Raw genomic sequence first — 21,127 nt, 5'->3', positions numbered from 1 at the left:
GTTGTAGGCCTTTCAGCTGGCATTAAATCTTCCATTGAATATCGTCGTCATAAAGTGCTGTCACGCTTGAAGCGGTGTAATAGTCCCACTTGCCATTCGTTGAATTTCCGGGTAGAGGACGGTAGCATTTCGTTCCTTTCTTTCAGAACATCCCGCACATCCGTGAAGACCTTGGAAGGCAGCTCCAGCTCCTCGAGCGAAAGAGGCGTCACCTTCCCCAGTTCGGGGCTGAGATATCGGTCCACATCTTCCGTTTCCTGGAACAACACCTTCATGGCCTGCTGTGGTATGACACAGTTAAGGGAATTTGAATACCGCATATCGGGATTGAAGACCCAAAGCTGCTACATGTCAATACCCGAGACAAAAATGTTTGTTTGTCTAAGCGAAACATACCAACAGTCCCTCCTTCTCGCCGCAATGCACGATGAACCTTCGGGCGCTCTCCCTTTCGACCAACTCGAGCAGCTGCGCCGCTACAATTTTGTCTGCGCAGTGCGATTCCCAGCCATGGGAGGGGTTGATACTTAGTCCCGTGAACGCCTTGAGAAGTCGCCATCCATTGACAGTTTGATCTTCGACTCCTATGGTCGAATCACATTTCTCACATTGTAAGGTGATCTTGTCAAATTGCCGGGCAGCGGAACTGGCTTCTTCTTTGTTGCCCTGGAAGTAGGTCCGAGTAAGCAATCGGGTTGAATCCCAGAAAATAAAACGGTGACGCAAGATCAAGATGGCAAGTGAAGAGAGCGAACGGGAAAACTAATCGCATTAATTGGCACAGCTATTGCTCCAAAGTGTCCCTGGCCTTAATCGCACCATAACCACTGGAAAAGTCCCGAAGAACCAGATCTGGCGTCGAAAAATGCAAAGGGCGCGCAAAGCCGTGATTTCACCGGAATTCAAAACAGCCAGCCCAAATCCGTGACATCAAAAACCAAAGAGCGAAATCCATCTGACAGGAGAGAATAACTGCACTCTGGCTTCCTAGACATGAAACTGTGACGGACCGCCATTCAACCAGCACGAAGACGAAGCTCGGCACGATATAAGCATTGATATAGGGCAATAGTATCGGAGGCCATCCCATGGCAAAGAGATGGTCTCCTTCTGAGTTGCCCACTGAAAGAAAAACAAGAGCAAGACAATATGTAGCGAAAGAAAAGAAAGAACGAATCCTACCTTTTTCAATCCTATGCAATCCGACTCTACAAGCAGGAACGTCGCCGCATCAATAAGCACAGTTCCTGGAATTGCAACGACTCGACTGGCGGCTCCGTACCCCTTGAGCTGAGCGGTTTGCTCCTCTACTTTGAGAGCAGTATCTTTCGTTCCATCCTGGTCGTCTTCATGGGGATCGGGCTTGTGGCAATGCCAAAAGTCCATCATCTCAGCCCAATTTCCACTGGGGAGGTCTTTCCAGATCCATCTCCTGGGTTGGCCAACGTCTTCTCCGGTCTCGGAGGAGGACGTCTTGGTCTTCAGAAACATATTCCCGCACCTCTGACAACAGAGTCGGGTGGACGGTGACATGTCGGCCGCTGTCCAGGGGACATAGTCATCGATGGTCTCGGCTCGAGGCAACAATAGGGCTTCGTCAGATGAATCAACTTGCATCCTAAAAGAGCAGTCCTGGCTGGTATCCGTGGACTGGGTGGATACTGGGGTCACAGCAGCTCCGGTACGGGCATTCACAAGTCGCCGATACGCGTCACTGACACGCGCAGGCAGCTTGATAGTCTCGGAAACATGATTAAATGGAGGTAGAAGAAAGACAGTGGCTTCTTTGCGTGAATCTGAGAGTTGAATCGCCGGGCGAATCCCTTCCAGCTCAGGGATTCGTGGCAGCGAAGCGTAGAGTGTTATCTGACGTATGTTGGGAAGCAGCTCGGCGTGTAACCGCAGGGACACGTTTGCATCTTGCGTCCCTGGTCTTATGGACATAGCCGGCTCGAAACGTATCGGATCTGGAGACTTGGAGGAAACATCTTGGAAGGAAGCAACACTGCTATTTTTGTGGCAAACAGTGCAAACATCGCTTTGTATCACGTGATATCTAAAGGCGCCTCGATCGAGCAGTCCATTCACTCATCAATATTTTCTGATCGAGTTCTTTCTAAATGAGATACGATGCAAACTAGAGGTATTCGAAATGAATCAAGGTATGAGGCTTTTGAGCAGAATATCAGCGCTAGATAAAGATCAGACGAACCCACCCCAACCACTAAACTCATCTGAAAATTTAACAGCCGCTTTCAAAAAGAACTTTTCAGGATCACCCCAGGTAGAGGCTGACTCTCTCAATGCCCGGATCGCCTTGACATAGTGCGCATCCGTCGAAAACTCTGCTTTGATACTTTGATTAGTCGCCCATCCCCAATCTCTTCCCTTCAAATCAAAATCCCGAATCCGGTCCAGATCGATCTCGGGCCGGAGCTGTGCAATATATACCGCCAACGTCATCAGTAGCCACTGTCTGACAAGGGGAATCTGGAACTGCGTTGGGATCAACGGCAGCAAGACCCGCACAGCATGACTGGTCGTCAAAGTATGAACGAGGAAGAAATCGTATTTCTCTCCGGAGTCGACGTGCGCAGCGACCAGGAGCGCAGCGGCTAGTTCCTGGCTCTCTCGGAATTGCTCGACGGGATTGTCGATTTTCCATGCATTCCAATGGTTCAAGAGCACGGCCTCGCGAGTGCGGAATAGTGTGTCGAGGTTGTGGTCGCCTGGAGTAGCGAAGAGGCCATCCAGCTGCTTGTCTGCTCGGATGCGTCTTATAATCTCAAAAAGCGATGTTGTGTGGTAGGATGCTTCGAGTTGGGGGAGCACTGGATCGTCAAAGAATTTGTGGATGTCGCTGTAGCAGACTGCTGTAAGACCCAGGGCTTCCATTGCCAACTCGCGGCTGGACATTTCAAATGCATATGCGAGATGGATTAATGGGTGGCCCACTGTAGATGATCATATTAACTCAATCAAGTATGTAGATATTGCAGAGATGAGACATACGATCGGCGATAAGAGCGTTGAATATAGGTTCCTTGCCGGTGAAGAGATATTCTGACACCACTTTCTTCCAGTCATAGCTGAAACGCACCAGCTCGTCTTCAAAGTAGTCCACAAAGGCACGCTGGTATCTAAAAAGGTGATTTAGCTAGCTAGCGAGGCATAAGTACGGATTAAGGATTAAAACATACTCTCGACATCCCAAGTACTCTCTCCAGTCATCAGTACTAATTTCGCCAGGCGAGTCAGCCCATGGATCAAGTAACTTGGACTCGGTCTCATAGACACGAGTTAGACCATCCGCATCTGCGCCCTGCAGGTATGCGGAACAGAGAATCTAGACAGTGATCAGTCATACAAACACGGCATCCATATTCAGCACTATAGGACGAACATGAGGGGCATGATTATGGAATTTGCGATTGTTCCACAAGATGGCGTGGTTGGCATGGTTCAGCTTGAGAAGATGCTTTAGCGCGCGGGCAGGCTTCTCTTGGGCGGTTTCAATCTCGTGGACCTGAACCGGAGCCAGGTCGATGCTTTGGCCTTTCTCGAATGAGAAGATTTTGAGCGACGGCAACGAGATCGAGAACATTGTCGTCGTGTTCAAGGCGGGGCAAATGGATGTTAATCGAGGGGTTGTCAGTCTCGCGATACGAAGTGGTTGTTTACGCCAGAATCATCATGGGGAACAAAGTCAATCACGACTGTTGCACAAGATTCTCCATGGTCGTCGTCGCATGTAACTTGGGATCCGGTGCGACAGCCGTTGCAGTCGATGGGGCGTGTGAATGTTGGGAAACTGCGGCCTGAGGCATGAAGAATGATGTAATGCACGGCAGTTCGTTACCGCCTTAGTGCCTCATCATAGATAAGATAGTGCGGGCTTATCAGTCCTTAACTATGGGAGATTGTCTATTCTTCCCACCAACCCCTCTCAAAAGGCCTCATTGTGTATGCCACTCTTTGGGAGAATAAATTGTGTACATTCTTAACTTACAATTGATCTTCTAAGCTAGCAACATATACCCAGTAAGCAGTGCCCAGTCGTTTTTATTTCTCACCGTCCATCAGAGGCAAAGGCTCAGCAGGAGTACTGCCGACCTGGCCGGACAAAACCTCCATCTCGATACGAGGCCCGACAAAGTTCTTGCGGCCGTCCACAAACCATTGAATAGTCGAAATGATGAAGACTATCCCGAACGCAGCCACACAGTAGTCTGGAGAGCAGTCAGCGCTGGAAATACAGTACATGTCACAAAGGATTTATCCTTACTCATGTTGCTCCCGGTAGCAGGCAAGTCGGGTGGGAAAAGGAAGAGAACCGTTGTCAGAGTGACATAGACCAGAGAGATCTAGAAAGCAAAGTTAGCATTTTGCATCGCAGAGGATGAAGGGGTCCGTACAATGTTCAAGGTCCAGCCAACGGCGGTGGGGAGGACGAATGTTCGTTCTGGAAGCATTTTGCGGCCGCGGATGCAGTTAACCGCAATAGGAAGCCCATAGGCAAGATCCAGCAAGACCACTGATGCCGAGACAATTGCGTTGAAGGCGCTGTACTTTGTTAGTCTGGGACTGGTATACTAGGACCGGAAATCCTTACCTAGACGAGCCCAGGAAGATAAGGCCGAACACCGTGACAAGTCCCAGATTAAGGTAGAGCGCATTCATGGGAACCTTCAGTTTAGGATGAACCTTGGAAAAGAAGGGAGAGGCAGGAAGACCACCATCCCTGTCATGCTCGTGAGTATACTAGCTATTACCGAGAAGGGGGCAACATACCGTGCGAAAGCGTAAATCATGCGACTACTAGTAGTCATGATTGTTGTTGCAGCGAAAAGCACACAGATGAGAGGGAACCTTGCCATGAATCGTCAGTGCCGACATCCACGATGTTCATGTATAGCTACTCACATCAAAAGGCAAATGGCACCGGCGTTGCTCTGAGTTGCATGCTTCAGAATTGCCAGAAGCGGTGTTGCAGTGGACTTGATAATTGGCTGGATGGGACCAGCCACGAAAAGCAGGACGACGAGGAAGATCACCCCAGTGACGCATCCAATGCCAACACAGGCAATCATGATCTTGGGTCCCTCCACGGAAGGGTTGGGGATCTCTGCATGACGGTCAGACCAAATGATAGAAAGGGTGGTTGGTGTATTTGGTGGTACCTTCGATCATATGAGCAACACCGTCCTGCAAGATGGTCAGTGGCTGTCTGAATGGAAACTTGTCGCTTAGCAAATTCACTTACAAATCCAGTCACACCGAGACCTCCTTGCAAAAGCTATTCGGGTGTCAGAAGTGTTCACTAAGGTTTAGAAATTAAGACATACACCGAGCAGCCAAGCGATACCATCAGGCCCTGGAGTAAGTCAGCTACTAGCATTCAGTCTCAAGTGATCGAATCAACATACAGCCTGTCTGGTTGATAAAGCCACGGAAAACAAAACTGTACAAGTCAGCGCGTGTTCTCACGCATCCCCCGGAAGGTTAACGTACTCTCCGGAATTGAAGTTAGGGGCAGCACATGAGAGAACCGTGATGCAAATGACGGCGAAGCCAGTCAGTGACCAGATGACTTGAGCAAAATTAGTTTCGGAGCTCAAGGGCTAGAGGTGTGGCTTCTCACAGGCAGCTTTGGTCACGTAAGGCAACACGTTGTTCATCACTGCGTTGATCACAAATGCAATGATGTTGTAAGCCAGGTAGATCAGGAATTGATGCCAGCGCTGGGGTTCGTAGCTCTGCAGGCAGACATTAGAGACGAAAGTCTGGAAACCCGGAACCCTTCTTTACCTGGTGCATGAGAGAGATAACGCCGACAATCAGCTGACTGCCCAGAAGCCCCCCGGTGGCAACCAGGGCCACCCAGCCCGAGCAATTGATCCAGCCGGTGATCCAGGACAGGATCGGCATCCAGTTGTCCCACGAAACTATTTGACTCTTAGCAACGGTTCGGCGGCATGTCGACAACTAGGCACGTATACTTACTGACTGTTGAAAACAAGGATTTTGCGGTCAGTCAACACGCTCTCAAGTATTAAATCGAATGTCACTCACCAGCAACCCAATGGTATTGACCTCCCGCGCTAAGAAATCTGTTAGTAAGAGCAGCAATGGGACAATGGAGCAGCCCTCGACTGACGTAGGATAGGCCGAGAGGAACTCGGCCAGAGAAGCGGCCATGCACAAGTTACAAACACCGGCGGTGATCAAACCTGCATTGTATCTGGTCAACATTTTATCATCGCAAACAAATCCTCGGGCGCATACCCCAAACGACACTAACGCTGCCACCCGAGGGCAGACTGAGCGACAAACTCGCCGACAAGGCCGTCCATGACTGCGCCGCAACCAATTGTCAATATCCATCTTTGTCTCCAATCAATGAACATCACTTACGTTCAGAATCGCGAAGGCAAGACCCAGCATGGACCTAAACAGCACGCGAAAACGGTTAGCGCTGGCCAAATAAGCCACCCGAGATGAAAAACATACAACAGAGAGAAGTGGCGTTTTAGCTCCGCCTTGTGGCCCATCTGCGCCAACTGGGCATCATCTTCATTTGGGAATTCGTCTTTCATCATGATGAAGGGATGTGCCGTTCGAGCAGCACGGCGCAAAAAGGGATGGGCAGAAGTAAAACAGGAAATGGCAGCAGCACAAAGGAAATAAGAACCCGGTCAGCGCATGACGCCAGAAGCTCGATATGCACCTTCCCCCGTTGATCCGGGCGCATCCACCGCGGGGGCGGTTTTGACCACTCCATCGATTTTGGGGTAACTGAAGATGATAAAGGGGTGGCGTATGTATCGCAATTGGCTCGCGCTACCGACGAGCGGTGGTTGGGGCCAGTGGGAGGGAAGCAGCGCCATTGTGGATCAGGACGAGGTACAGTTTCCATGGCCGCCCCAGAGCTTATGTCAGAGTGCGCGAGTGTGATTGGACTGGGTGGAACCCTCAAGGCGGAACATCGTGGGGCGGTCCTACGCAAACGCTTCCGATGATGGTTGGAGAAAGCCGGGGATGTTGCGGAGAGGATTGGAGTATCGGGTCGGTTGAGTAATAATAATTGTGATGCAGCGACGTTGGGATTTGAGATGCAAAAAAACGCGATGTCCGGGGTCTAGGCACTTGCTTCACCATGCTTATCGCGCAGCCCCAGGGACTAGTGGAGCCCGGGGCCACTCACTTATCTCCTCGTTCCAGGGGTATTCACGCAATCTTATTATGGCACTATCGGACGGGGATGGAAGTCTCGGCACTCGATTTTTAAGTTTCTGCAGCGGATCGGCCGGGTTGGATGCCGGTGAATTAATTGGACCCGTTCTTGGATAAAATTTACCACTGAACGCGTGTGGAATATTCCATGGCGCCGATCTTCGGAAATAATATAACACGAACGATGGCCCACGACCGAGAAATTTATCTAACCACGCAGCGAGATAACTAGAGTAGCCGCTGCGAAGGTTTTAGGAACCCTTCTGATCATAAGCATTCCCGAGAACATTCCAGGACATTTGCTATACTTCGAGCAATTCTTTACCGTGGCTGACTACGTACTCGTCAGCTCAAGCTTCTCGAGATCGCAAGCTCTTCGACTTGAAGCTTCTTTTCACACTAATACATTTCACCGTCATGAGAAGAGAAACCCCCGATTTTGATATGTTAGATGGCTTAGAGCACTCGATTTTAGCAGTATTCCTCAACGAAAACTGCGCCACCCGAGTTCCTATTTACTGCATCGAGTACACAAGTATCCCAGTCTGTAGTAATAAGATACCATCCCTCGAGAGCCACCACCATAGAGAGTGCAATTGTCACTCCGGACCACAATCCCTTCAGTTCCCAACCCAGGTAAAATGCACTGAAAAAGCAGAAAGGCAGTGCAAAAATGTAAAAACATGCTAGGCTCACAAATCCGCCAATTCTCTGTCTTCCCAAGCCCCTCAAAATCCCATTTCCATTCGCACCAGTTGCGTCAAAAAACTGCATAGCTGCTAATATAGGAAGCGCACCAGCAACTAATTCAGTGACTTCCTCATCTCCCGTGAACAGGGGTAGAATGTACCGCCTCATCTGTGGTAGGGACAAGATCACACCATTGAAGGCGCCTATTCCCATCGAGACTACAGTTGCAGTCTTTGCACTTAATTTCGCTGCATCTGCCTTGCCAGCGCCAATCAACTCTGCAATCCGAGTTGTGGCCACGATGCTCGTTGGGAATGGCAGCTGCCAGAAAATTCCACTCAGGCTGGCCATGATCGTCTGCGCGGCCAAGTGTTTCGTGGATAGGTAAGATGCTGCGAGAGTGAGGATTTCAAAGGCCAAAAACTCGGCTTCAATCATGCAAAGACCAGGAAGGGCGAGCAGGATCATAGGCATCCAGTCATGGAACAATCTACGGCTCCACCCCGGCCAGCATTCTCGGTCTGCAAATAGGAGAACGTAAACGATGAGTAGGAGCGGCAGCACGTTATATGTGGCCACGACGGCGAGTGGCACGCCAATGAAACCAAAGGATAACCTCTGCAATATCTTTAGCTGTTGTTGCCGATGTTGGTTGAAAAATGGGATGGGGCCTTACCACTACAAGCAGCCAGGACATGAAGATATTCGCGGCGGTAGCCACGCCTAGCGTATATAAAATGGCAGCGAAGTGGCCTTGGGCTTGTAGATATCGCTTGACAGTCTCAAAGAGCGCAATACCGGGGGCTCCCAAGATCAACACTTTCAAGTATAGCCCGGCGAGCTGCGCAACTCTTTGATCCGGGATGATAATGCTCAAAACCCCCGAAGCGTTGAACCAGAGAGCAGCAACAGGTATGCTGATGCACCAAAGTAGAAAGGTCATACGCTGCACATGGAGACCAACTAGCGCGAAGTTTCCAGATCCATAGGCTTGAGCGCAGAGTGTATCAAGTGTGGTAGCGAGACCTTGAAAAACCACTATTCCGGTGACATTCGAAGTCACGTTGGCAAGGCTTACGGCACCAAGCTCAGATGGCCCAAGCCTCCCCGCGATAATGATGCTTGTAACAGGGACTGAGTAGTAGAGGAGGGATGCCAACACGAGAAAGCTCGAGTTGGTACTCAGGAATTTGAGCTCGCTTTGCCAACTTCCAGATGAGTCCGGTTCTCCCCTGTCATCGCTGTGGCCATCTGGAACTTGCTCTGATGCCCACAATAATGAAGTTGTCTCTCGAAGGATGTTGGATGCTGCTGATCCGTCAGTAGATTTCTGGCGCAGGGAACTAGGCACAGCGTGCGTATGGGTCATTGTGGCGTGGCAGCACGGTGGTTCGAATGTTGAATGTAAAGCGATGCAAATTTTCGGGCATAGCAGACAGAAACAACCAAAGATAGATTAAACCTTTACCAGGTGCCCGAGATATATAGACATCAAGCCCGCGTAAGAGCAACTATCAACATTCCATATTATCTTGAAGCGCGATTCATGATGATCGTTTGAGGTTGGCGGCTTCAGTCACGGGCAATCTCAGTTAGGACTCCAACAACGAGCGACAACGACTGCGCACGGGCAATATTGCGGGCGTCGGAGGCGCTAGTGGACAAACACCCTTTTTCGGCCGACGATATCGGCCATGGGCCAGAATGACTAACAACTCCCTATCAGTAATTATCAAGGCAGCGGAACCGGGTGGGGAGAAAAGACTCAAGACAATTATAAGTCCAGTGGTCAACCCAATTTCTCTATCGAATTGTATCTCACTCAATCTTACCCAGGGCCAAAGTTGTATTGGTCTAGATCATATACCGCAAAGCTTTCAATTTTATCATCTATGAGTGAAGTTATCCGTCGACGAGTCACTTCTGCCAAGGGGCGTCTTGCGGAGAAGACACGAAGCAAACCAAAATTATTAGGATGGGTCCTTCCTCGACAGACAACCACTTTCGCAGACGAAGGCTGTTGGACAAACATTGATGCTGACGTGACACCGCTGCACTGGATAGGAGTTGGCATAGAGAGAGGAGTAGACGACAGAGTCGTAGCTAGAGTTTCGGATTAATTAGCTATGAATCCTTCAGGCCTGTCTGGTTAAATTACACTTGCACCATGTGAATTATGATCGATGTAAGAAGTAGTCAACTCCATAAAGTTTGACTGGATCTTCTAAGACTGCGAAAATTTCGGGAACTCGAAATGCCAATTGAGTACTCGGTAAACAACACAGCGACACCAATATGGATAGAGTAACAAGAAAAAGCTTCATGATATTGTTTATTCTCTTTTGTTTTCTCTTTTGTTTTCTCTTTTGTTTTCTCTTCTGTTTTCTCTTCTGTTTTCTCTTCTGTTTTCTCTTGGCTTCTGCTCTTCTAAATGAGAAGCCGTTAGCTGCTACCTTTTACAGCACTTTGGGACTCGTCCCCACTGTCCACCTGTACATCGGCAGTTGGCTTCCAACGATTCAAATAATCAGGATATCCGGAGAGAAAAGAGTTTGTCCACGGATCATGTTTGTCCCAAGGCCATACATCAAAATTACCGCACTGCCCCAGACATTTTTGCGTGAAATAAATTTCCTTTTAAGGATAACCATCAGCGAGATCATTAGCATCAAACTGGTTACTTTGGGAGCAAAGGATGGGAGGAAGGTCTTACACTGGCGAGCCAAGCATAGCTATCGCAATTTGCATATGCATGCTTAGACATAGACGGGTCGACATTTCTCAGTAGATTTGAGCCCGAAGGAGTATTTGCGCCTGAGAAGTGTTGAAAATCTTCAACAGACAAGAAACCCTGGACGTTATTTTCACCCTGGGCATTCTTTTTATTCAAGAATTCATTTACAGAACTTAGCCCAATTTCGTACCAATGACTACTTGACCATCAGTTTTCGATATTCTTAAAGGGGCGAGGGATATCACGCACCCATACTCATGGATTAGCGTATTTGCTAGGGTGTCCATTTTCAACGACGCCGTGGTTCCCAGATCATCACACTCCACCTGATCTAGATTTCGCATCCACTCAGTCATTTCCTTCATGCAACAGTGGATAATGACGTCTCCTTCGTGAGGGTCCTGCACACCCGCATCCTCTTTCAGATATCCGTAAGTCGAAGAATCCGGGCCTTCGACGCTAAACGTATAACAGTAAGGGGGCGGTTTATCTCCGTCAAGAGAGCACCAGTCGGTAAAGTCCTCATTGTCGATCCATATGCTATTTTCTGGGCTTCCCTGCCGCTGTAGTTGATCCTGCATCTTCTTGTAGACCTTTTTTACGATCTGTTTCCCATCCACTCCGTTGGGGGTTGGCGGGAAATAGGTATCGAAAACAGAATCAGCGGAACCCCGATCTAGGGCCTCAATAGCGTTGTTGATCAGTGTTAAGCTATCTTGCCAGCCTTTTTCGTACTTTAGGAGGTAGTCCCTATCGTCGGCGTTGTTTTCATCGAAGTTTATGTATCGAAACCTTGCCCCGGAGTGATAGCCATCTCTAGCAGCGAGAGTTTTTCTTGCATCTGAGAAGCTGTATGGCAAAATTATGGACATTCAGCGTCAAATTTATCATGTACTGTGTGCCGGGGAGTAGGGGCCACTCACTTTGGGATGGCCAACGACGAGCCGACGGAAAGAAACACAAGAAACAGACTATACATGTTTCGCATAAATAGAATCGACATGGAGATGTAAGGAGATATCTCCCACACGAAAAGCGCCTTTTATACATACTTAAAAATTGTTTACGGGACCGACGGGCGGGCTGGAAAAGGGGGCCGAGATGCATAACGGCCCACACAAGGTTGTCAAAATCTTTTACAGCATCTGGAGCCAATATTAGGGGGCCAAATTTATAAATATAGCAAACAATCTGCTCCTATTCTCCGCTATAGATCAGTTGTAAATATGGGGCGGAAAATCTTGGACTAGGGCCAACCCCTGGGCTAATTAGACTCTCATGCATAGCAAGTGGCCTTCGAGACCAATGAAGGCAAAAAGGCTGCGCAGTGCACGAAGAACACGGTCGAGCTTTACTGTATTGGGCTTTTAATTCAGTGACGCTTTGAATGCCCAGGCTTGTGAAGGACCAAATCCTATTATCCAGCTCTGCCTAACATGGAGAGAAGCTTTTTACACCAGTGACATGATAGGCAGTGGAATCCAGCATCTGTATGACTGTGGCTACCTTTATAATTTTGTGAGCGGTGCTCTCATTAACGTCACCTTACGCAAGGCTTTCCCTCCTACGGGAACGCTTCTTGCAGAGCCGATATACGATCATTCTGCAATTTTGGACTCTAAAGAGCATGCTGATTATACTCTGGATGAACTAGCCGCAAATGAGTATGAACAGGGGGAGGAAGGGGAAATGGTACCATGAAACAAGGATTTCTTTCCAACGTCGATCCAACATGACATGTCAATATCTACTTCGTGACGCTACAGAAGTATTAGAGGGGACTGGATTTAGCGAATAAACTAAAATTTAAATGTTTCCAGTGAGATAGAGGGGAAAGTTCCCATACATTCCTCCATTTGGTTCTTCAATTTGAATCCGAATCCACTTCTGTACCCAGAGAACAATGAGCAGAGAAAGAAATCCTTAAAAACAAAAGTAAGAGATTACTAGATCAATAATCAATCGTACATCTTCCATCTCAAAGCACAGAGCCATAACGAAACAAACGAAGTCTTGATCTCAAAACACAGGTAACCCCGATGAAAAAGAAGAAAGAATCAAAAATCGGTGATCAACCAGGTGTACACGTGGGTGATGTGATGGCCCTCGAGCCCATACTCCTGTTCCATAGCTTTATTCTCCATGCCGAGACGTTTACGGCACATAAGCCAGCCAGCGCCCGGACAGTCACGCAGGTGGGCGAGGAGATCGTCCCAGGGCCGGAAGATGAGCGAGCGACGGAAGAACTCACGGCCGAGGAACTCCTTGTGCTTGTTCTCGGGAACCTCGGGCGGGACCATGGCGTTCAGAGTTTGCGGGGAGAGCAGGCGCATGTAGCGGTTTTCGTCGAAGAGTTCATAGCATCCATTGCACAGGTAGGTCCTCTGGAGGCGCTCACGGTCAAGCGACACGTAGGGAAAGTCGATGGAGACAATGCCCGGATGGATGCGGCGTGCGGAGTTCTCGTTGAGCTTGAAGGGAGGGAACCAAGGCTCCTGGGATGCCCAGACTGTCGGGATGGCGGACGGCGGGGATGCGAGCAGGGCCGGGTTGAAGTTGATCGGCTCCAGGGGCACAGAGCGCAGGTAGTCGAACCATTTCAGATAGCTATGTTCGACCTCGCTTGCATCGGCATAGATGATCTCGCCGTGGCCGATGGTGTGCTTCAGGGCCTCCAGTGAACCGTGGATTTTGACGGCGTGCTTCAGGGCCAAGCGGACCGAGGCGTGCAAGACACGACGATGGGGGATCAGACGGCGAATCGGTTCAGTTGCGTTGAACGGGATCTCAGTGGTAAAAGTGCCGTTGACTATGGACAGAGTGCGAATAGTTGGAATTTCCTTGAGCTGCTCCTCAGTCAAGCCGTAAGCGATGCAGGCCACGCTGCGAGGAAAGGTCCAGTAGGACGGGTTAAGCTTGAGACAGGGCTGGCACACGCGCTCGCAGGTCGGAAGAAAGAGACACTTGCCCCTCTCGCCGCAAGAGCGGCACTTTTCGTTCTTCATCTCGCACCAGACGTCCTTGATGGAGTGTTGGTTGTCGGTTTGGGTGGAGTGCAGGATACCAGGCATGTAGGGCGCGAACTTCAGCACTTCGACAAATATCTGGCAGCTCTGGACCGAGTAGCGGGTGACGGTGGAAACGGCAGCAAACTTTTCAATGGTAAGGAAATCCATCTCGCTGACGATGCGGTCGACGATCTCCTGCGGGATTCGCTCGAGCTCACCCAGCGAGGAGGAAGTCCACTTTGGCTCGACGACGAGGGCGGGCTCGATCCCAACGTGCATAACCTCCTGGTGCTGAATAGGTCGGTCGAAGGTAAGCCTAAGCAAGATTTCGTTGGTCGTCCAGTTGGCCAGGTCGGTGTACTCAGCCCACTTGGGTAGTCTATTGATGACTCGCTGCATGGTTTTCTCCGGGCAAAAGAAGTTCTGGAAGAAGAGAGGAAACTGGAGCCAGACACAGGGTCTGGAGTGCGGGTTTTAGAGGCGAGAAAGGCTTTGGAACACCGAAGAAGCAGGTGAAGACTGGAGATCTTGAAGCTCAAGTCCTGATCTTGAGGGTTTGTGAGATCACGTGATGATTGAAGGAGATGCACGCAAAGGATAAGGATGACAGGATGAGGAGAAGGGCGAAGGAACAAGAACTGGGATTCAGTAAATGAAAGCCTCGGTGCCATGGCGACCATAATACGGTGACCACAATACGCAATAAGACGACGGGCATCTCACTTACCCTTTTAGGAAGCACCAGATGCTTCAAAGTGGCAGTGGTTCATTGTATGGGTTCGTTCAAAGCACTAGACAGAAAGGAAAAGGCACATTCCAGATTGGCAATCAAAAAGTCTTTCTAAAAGGCAGGCGATGGGATATCATCAAAGCCATACACATGAGAATTCAAATATGTCAAAATGTTAGTATATACACACGGGCTGGATAGTGCAGCTCACGCAGGGACAACATGGGGAAAAATCTATTCCACATCCTCCATCGGGTTTGCAAGGTGATCAGTTCGCACAATGTAATCATCTTCATCTTCACCATCCACCACTCCGTCCTCCATATCATCATCGCCATTAACAGTGCCATACTTGCGTGCAAGGCCAGAACCATTCACCGAACCAGTGACCTTGAAATTCTCAAGGGACGAGTCAGACTCAGGACCACCTTGAGGTCCCTTCGCCTTTTTACCAGCAACTCCCTTGCCCTTGCCCTTGTTTCCTGTTGCTGAGTGTCCGCTCGCACTGCGAACAAGGCTTCCGGGCCACTGTTTCAATCCCTTGAGGCGGCCATGGATGCCCCCAGCGGGAGTCGGAGGGACATCTCCATTCATCGTGGGAGGCTCCTCAGCAGAGGCATGGCCCCCTAAGTTAAACGCCTCCATAGCCTCGGCAATCGTCTGCGGGGCAGCTGCACTGGGGTCTTGCTTCTGCTTGTCGACCGACTCGAAGGTCTGCCGAATGCGTTCAAAGTGTTCGAGTTCCTTGGCACTGCAAATGGTCAGTATTGTCGGTAATTATCAGCTTCGGTTGAAAATTACATACCTAACACTTGGAACAAGCTCAGTCTCAGCTGAGAAGAAGTCCTCCTCCTCGACCATCACAGCCACATCGTCCGGTGTAGCCAGATAATCGAAGAAATACGCCGTGCTGACGGGGCCTTCGGGTAAGCGCTTGATCTTCTCGTCCACCGCGGTGGCCTTGCGGGTGATGGCTTTCAGCATGGCATCCGAGCACAGCGCATACAGATCGGCACCGGTGTAGGTCAAAGGCAAGCGCTCGGCAACGCGGTCAAGAGATACGCCGGGGTGGAGTGCGAACTTTCGGGTAAGTGCCTCGAGAATAGTTGCTTGCTTGTGGTGCGTATCGGAGACACCCAGGTACAGCATCTTGTCGAAACGCCCAGGACGAAGCAGGGCAGAGTCCAGCAGATCAGGACGATTGGTCGCTCCAATCACAAATACTCCACCGCTGTTCTCCTCACCACCATTCATACCATCCAGCTCCGCAAGCAGTTGGCTGACAATGCGATCCATGACACCACCACTGTCGCCCTGGTTTCCACGCTTGGGGGCGACAGAGTCCAGCTCGTCGAAGAACACAACGCATGGGCGAGCGTCCCGCGCACGCTGGAAGACCCGGCGCACATTCGCCTCAGATTCACCAATGTACATATTGAGTAGCTCGGGGCCCTTGACGGAGAAGAAATTCAAAGAAAATTCGGTAGCAATGGCCTTGGCAAGCAAGGTCTTGCCCGTACCAGGCGGACCGTAGAACAGGATACCGCTGCGCTTCTTCATGCCCTTGGCGAAGAGCTCCGGTCGCTCAAGCGGGAGCTGAATGGTCTCGATTAGAGCGTCCTTGACGTTCGTCAAGCCACCAACATCGTCCCAGCTGACGTTGGGGATCTTGGGTGCACCAATCGAGTCGGCAAAGTTCTTCCGAGCAGCCTCGACGGCGGCATCGAAATCGGCTCTGATGACACCCCGTGCGCCGTCCCCGCCTGCAAGGAGAACATCTCTGACACAAACTTCAATGCCAGGAAGCTGCTTGCTTGCAGTCGCAGCCAGTTGTTCTAGACGAGCAGTTCGGGCTCCGGCAGCTCGCTCCACCACGTCAACCAAATCGCCAGCAACCAATGCAGCTGTCTTCAGGGCGACAGTGCCCAGATCGACGTCAGCAGAGAGGTTGATACCGCGCTCTGCCACGGCATTTCGCAAGATACCTTCACGCTCTTTCTCTTCGGGGGCCCCCATCTCAAACTCGTGAGTGAACATGCTCCGAATACCTTCCGGAATCTGCTCTACGTCGGTGGTGGTGGCAATGATAACACGGGCTTCATTCACAATATCCGCCATGGCTGTCACCATTCGGTCTGCAGTGAGGACTTCAATGTGCTTGATCAGCAGCGCGGTGCAGTTGGCACCACAGTGGAAAGCACGCTCGGCCCGCGCCTTCAGATAAGCCTCGGTCTTAACATCGCCCCCATTCGCCCCACCTTCTGTCAAGATATCGTAAGCGTCAATTGGGAAAGTGTGTAGACCGATGTCTGCGCAGGATCGAGTCGCGACAGTGGCCTTGCCGATGTGTCGCTGCTGTGACTGGAGCAGAATCACAACGGGCTTCATTCCCAGCTGGATCGCCCGAGGGCTTGTCGCAGCCGCCATCAGATCACGGATTCGCTCTTGCAGAGGGGGAATGAAAGCATGAGGCGGGTCCGAGATGATTCCATGAGCTGGTGAAACGCCACTGCCCGTTCTGGAAATTGTCTTTGCGCCCAACCAATACTCCCATCCATTACCCAAAACGCCAGGAACACGGCTGATGTCGCTGCCAGCCTGCACCATGCGAGTTGTAGTCGGGTCAATTACGGCCACTCCACCCCATTGGTCCTCTCCCGTTTCCTCCAGCTCTTCTACGGAAGAGGGAGCTACCTGTCCAACGCGGAACCATGCGACACCAACTTTGCGTGCTCCAGCAGTATTGGGGTCAGCCACTTGGCCTAGCCGACTAGTGATGTCTTCTTCTTGGTTCACAGCATCACCGCCAGCAGTTCCAAAGACTGCCCTTCCAAGTCCCTCGTCGACACTGATGCCGACAAGATCACCACTCTTCAGAATTCGCCGGCGCGATTCGAAGTACTGCTTGAGTCCGGCGAATAATGCAGGTTGCAGGACACGATCCATAGAGAGAGGAGTAGAGACTTTCATGAGAGTAACTTCCTTGGCTAAGGGTGGATTTTTGGTGGTCGCATTCTTCATGTGGTGGTGCAAAAGACCAGCTTTCGAGGGCCCGTTGGCAGAGGCAAACGTCATGGGAGAGATCCGGAGATATTTGGGGTTTTCAATATTGCTGAGGAGGAGCGGAGGAACAAAGACAGAGGGAGTCAAGCGCGCAGGTTGTAGTTGGGAGATGCTTGACCGGCGGTCCCCAGAGTGATTGATGGCATACCGAGGTTTCGAGGAAGGAAGACCGGCAAGACCGAAGATCTTGACCGGACGCCAGTCGCCAGAATCCTCGGCGCTTTCATTGAAGCTCCCGAATTTCAGCGATGCGAACATATTCATCTGGGGCTCCTCGGACGCTTCGATCCTCACCCAATCACCCGAAAAACAGCCGATCTTGGCAAGGGTGCTGATATCCACAAACACAAACGAGTCCACGTCCTCATCGTCTCGCGGGCGAGGATGGAGCACCTCGTTGGGAACTTGCTGCAACAGTCCTTCCACTTTGAAGACCTTTCCTCCACCACGGCCGGGCCGCATGGTGGCCGATGTGAAATTCGACGCAACCGAGCCGGGTGTATGGATGCCGTCTACTCGTCGGCCGCCTGCACGGGGAGTTGCGGAAGTAATAGAAGACAGGACGCCAGAGGGCGGCTGTGGCAATTCGGGGGCCGTGAGAGAGATCATGTCCTCCAAAGACTCATCTGATGAATCACTCATGGAACCCACCGAGCCTTCCGTCTCCGACTCGTCCGCGGCGGATGTGCTCTCCATTTCGGTAGTCTCGCCGGGCTTGTCCTCCGCAGCCGAATAGAACGCTTCATTGGAAGTGTCATCCGCCTCATCTTCGGCCACTTGCTTGAGTAGAGCCGGTCTCGGGGGTAGCGACTGTTGTGGGCGGTTGGCCTGAGGGCGCGCTTGGACGAGCACAACCTTGGTCGTCGGCATCAAAAGGCCTTGCGCCACCGGCTCACAGAACGAAATGCGCGCGGGAGGTGGCGGCGCGTAGGTGATGGGATGCGGTGGCAGCGGAAGTGGAAGCACATCCCCCGCGTGCACAATACGCTGAGCCCCAAGAGCCTCGCGCACCGCAGCGGTCAGACGCTGCTCAATGTCCGCCGCAGCCTTTTTGGAGAATTTCTTCGCGTCCGCCGCCCTTCCCGTCTTCGGCCAGAGTCCATTGGGCCCCTGGTTAGATGTGAACCCTCCACCAAACTTGCTCTGCACATCGTCGTGATTCCGAAGAAGGTGTCGCTCAACACTCACAAAGATTGTATCCAAGTGAAGCGGGGCGACATCGAGGATCCGAATCTCGACAGTGCGGTGTGCTTGTAACGAGTTGCGCGAGGCATCCAGCTTCCCTAGTGCCTGGAGGAATGATTGGAGCGAGTCGGCCGAGTCCGGGAACAGAATGGTCGAGTGGGATATGGGTGCGTGCGATCGCGGGGTGGTCTGGATGCGGACGGGCAGAATCGTCCAGGTCTGCTCCTCCACGGTGGTGTAATTGGGGGTGTGCGGAGAGATGGCAACGTAGAGGACTCCATCGTCGGTCACTGGGCGTACTTTCAGTCAGGGCGATTGATCGTTACCGGAAAGGATCCGCCACTTACCTTGAAGATCGCGCTGCTGGAAGAGGTCGTTGGCGAGGTCCTCGGATAGGACGCCGACGTTACCACGCAGCTGCGCGTCCAGCACGAGGCGCGCTGCGATCGGGGCCTTGTTGCGCAATCGCGTTTTGCCCGCCTTCCGTCTCCGTTGTCTGGGCTGATGGGAGCCCTGCCCGTAGTGCTCGTGGTCCATAGCCGGGGGGGTGGCTTCTCCGACCGACTTGCCGGCGGCAAAGAACGAGCACGGTTGACCGGGAGGTGTTGATGGTCAGGAGGAGGCGGAGGGGAGAAGGAAACACGCAAAAGACCAACAGGTTTCACTCATAGACGACTAGACTAGGATTCGGAGGTAACTTCGAGGGAGAGGAACTGCGCCGACTGGAGAGACAATCCGGGGGAAACTGCAACTCGGCACCGCCCGCTGCCCGAAGCCGAGGTCCATCCAGCACAACAGAAGGTAACTATGCCAGTACTAAGTACTTCGGTATATTATTATTTTATTGGCACTCAAAGTAAAGTCGGCAATTCATTTTCATACACACAGTTTTTCCTTCCCAGAATTCTTAGGAGTTGTGTACCACGGTGGCGACGCGGGTCGCCGACATGCCTGTGACTCGGCATCGGAAGTCTGGACGAACAGGAGTCACTCAAGCAATGGCTAGAAGTGATTGTACTTGTGCTGCGGTTGGATATGGTTTGCAATATGCACATTTCAGTTAATTCAAAGCCACGGTTTTCTGATCGGGGTGAACCGAATATATATCTTAGTAGGGTCCGTGTATAAAAGATCAACAATCCAGGTACGCTACCGAGATATCCCACTACTTGCACCACCATTAACACATAAATCCAGACCAGGGTTACAAACACCCCAAAACCCAGTGAACAACATCCACCATCTACCGAGCGGCCGTCCAGGCTGGGCAGCATTTGAGGGCGACATTCGAGCAAGGTATTGAGAGTAAGTATCGTTAGTGAACGTGGTCCCCCCGACTGATGCAGGGGAAAGATTGAGTACCATAACCAGGATCTTGGCAAGTTTCCGACTGTCATCAGAAGATCCCCTGTTCTATACCCTGCTGCGACACAACGTTGAATTCCTGGATCGCGCTGTCATTTCAAACCTTTCAGACGGGAATTCAGACACTAGAGACCTCGCGAAGATGTCTGCGAAGATGTCTGCTGCCGAAGTGACCCGTGCTGCCAAAATAGCAACGGCGAGAGAAACGATGGCTCTCATGACGGCAACCCAACTAATTCAGCTTCTCTCCATAAATCTCTACTGAATCACCAGGCCAAATTCAGCCGCGTCTTTTTTATAAAATCTGCTGTAGCCACTCCTCCCCCGACAATGCGTGTTCTAAGTCTCAATAACCCTGGAAGAGGGAGGGCTCGGCGTTCGTATTCATGCATGGCCAGCCTATATTGCCTCCCGTTGGCGATGTGCCAAGTGGTTAGGGTTAGCCGTACGAGCGGCCAACTGCTGCAGCTCATATTCAGCATTGTTATTATGGAGCAGGAAAACCAAAGCATGCCCGTGCGGTTGCTGACCAGATGATTGATTCTGTATGCCATTACTATTTGTAGGCTATGGTAGCACTAATAATAATGAGTGAAGCAAGCCTGAAATACCAGCTTCATTTGACAGTTTCACGCGAGAGCTAGCTTGGAGCATGGATCATGGTGCTAATTCAACATTAGCGACATGCCGTGGGGTCTTTTGGGTGGCATCATGGATTAAAGCGATATGATATAGTCAATCGATCTACAGAATCATGAGCCTCCGTTGAGGTTCAGGTACGAAGGTAAGATCACTCTATATAGGGCGGATGAACATCTAGTCCCCGGTCACGTTAATCATATTGGGGCACAGTCTCGCTCGTTCTGCATCACATCACGTTATCGCTGTTCTTCCCGCCCTGATGGCGGACTCTGGAACGACGCCCTGCCGATCAATCGAGGTGTTCCAATTCCTTCGTTGGTGCTCGAGCGGCCAGAAAAATGGCAGCCTGAGAACCAAGAATAGAACATTCAGGCATCCAGATAAGAGGGCGAGATTTTCTCCGCCAATGGTGTTCGATCGCCCAAAGATGGAACCCTGGGACCCTGGATTCTGGTTCGGAGAAGGAGTGCGTACACC

The 21,127-nt window shown here is 51.1% G+C and overlaps 6 protein-coding genes across 6 annotated transcripts; all 6 read right to left on the bottom strand.

Moving 5' to 3' along the window:
* Positions 1–47: 47 nt before the first annotated feature.
* On the bottom strand, positions 48–3,604 carry N7510_000599 (uncharacterized protein; the record flags this gene model as incomplete). Its single annotated transcript, XM_056972528.1, has 7 exons — positions 48–341; positions 397–762; positions 1,183–2,008; positions 2,213–2,954; positions 3,013–3,140; positions 3,201–3,346; positions 3,404–3,604. 7 exons carry the CDS (start codon positions 3,602–3,604, stop codon positions 48–50), a joined length of 2,703 nt encoding a protein of 900 aa, XP_056837645.1.
* Positions 3,605–4,062: 458 nt separating this feature from the next.
* Positions 4,063–6,599, bottom strand: N7510_000598 (GABA permease GabA; the record flags this gene model as incomplete). Its single annotated transcript, XM_056972527.1, has 19 exons — positions 4,063–4,229; positions 4,286–4,364; positions 4,416–4,563; positions 4,613–4,741; positions 4,792–4,869; positions 4,924–5,125; positions 5,181–5,205; positions 5,264–5,296; positions 5,346–5,374; positions 5,427–5,461; positions 5,512–5,590; positions 5,642–5,756; positions 5,809–5,945; positions 6,004–6,006; positions 6,073–6,101; positions 6,158–6,230; positions 6,286–6,355; positions 6,415–6,448; positions 6,511–6,599. 19 exons carry the CDS (start codon positions 6,597–6,599, stop codon positions 4,063–4,065), a joined length of 1,554 nt encoding a protein of 517 aa, XP_056837644.1.
* Positions 6,600–7,704: 1,105 nt separating this feature from the next.
* On the bottom strand, positions 7,705–9,292 carry N7510_000597 (MATE family efflux transporter; the record flags this gene model as incomplete). Its single annotated transcript, XM_056972526.1, has 2 exons — positions 7,705–8,541; positions 8,600–9,292. The coding sequence occupies 2 exons, from the start codon at positions 9,290–9,292 to the stop codon at positions 7,705–7,707; spliced, it is 1,530 nt and encodes a 509-aa protein (XP_056837643.1).
* A 1,538-nt stretch (positions 9,293–10,830) lies between these two features.
* N7510_000596 (uncharacterized protein) lies at positions 10,831–11,238 on the bottom strand (the record flags this gene model as incomplete). The annotated part of the gene is made up of 1 exon (XM_056972525.1): positions 10,831–11,238. The coding sequence occupies one exon, from the start codon at positions 11,236–11,238 to the stop codon at positions 10,831–10,833; it is 408 nt and encodes a 135-aa protein (XP_056837642.1).
* A 1,476-nt stretch (positions 11,239–12,714) lies between these two features.
* Positions 12,715–14,064, bottom strand: N7510_000595 (F-box domain-containing protein; the record flags this gene model as incomplete). The annotated part of the gene is made up of 1 exon (XM_056972524.1): positions 12,715–14,064. One exon carries the CDS (start codon positions 14,062–14,064, stop codon positions 12,715–12,717), a length of 1,350 nt encoding a protein of 449 aa, XP_056837641.1.
* Positions 14,065–14,629: 565 nt separating this feature from the next.
* Positions 14,630–19,180, bottom strand: pex6 (AAA family ATPase peroxin 6; the record flags this gene model as incomplete). Its single annotated transcript, XM_056972523.1, has 3 exons — positions 14,630–15,146; positions 15,201–18,933; positions 18,991–19,180. 3 exons carry the CDS (start codon positions 19,178–19,180, stop codon positions 14,630–14,632), a joined length of 4,440 nt encoding a protein of 1,479 aa, XP_056837640.1.
* Between the last annotated feature and the right edge of the window lie 1,947 nt (positions 19,181–21,127).

The sequence above is a fragment of the Penicillium lagena genome, assembly GCF_028827675.1.
Source record: "Penicillium lagena strain IBT 129212 chromosome Unknown utg000001l_segment0_segment0, whole genome shotgun sequence".
NCBI lineage: Eukaryota > Fungi > Ascomycota > Eurotiomycetes > Eurotiales > Aspergillaceae > Penicillium > Penicillium lagena.
Note: the sequence above shows the minus strand (reverse complement) of the source record. Positions and strands in the feature narration are given on the sequence as shown.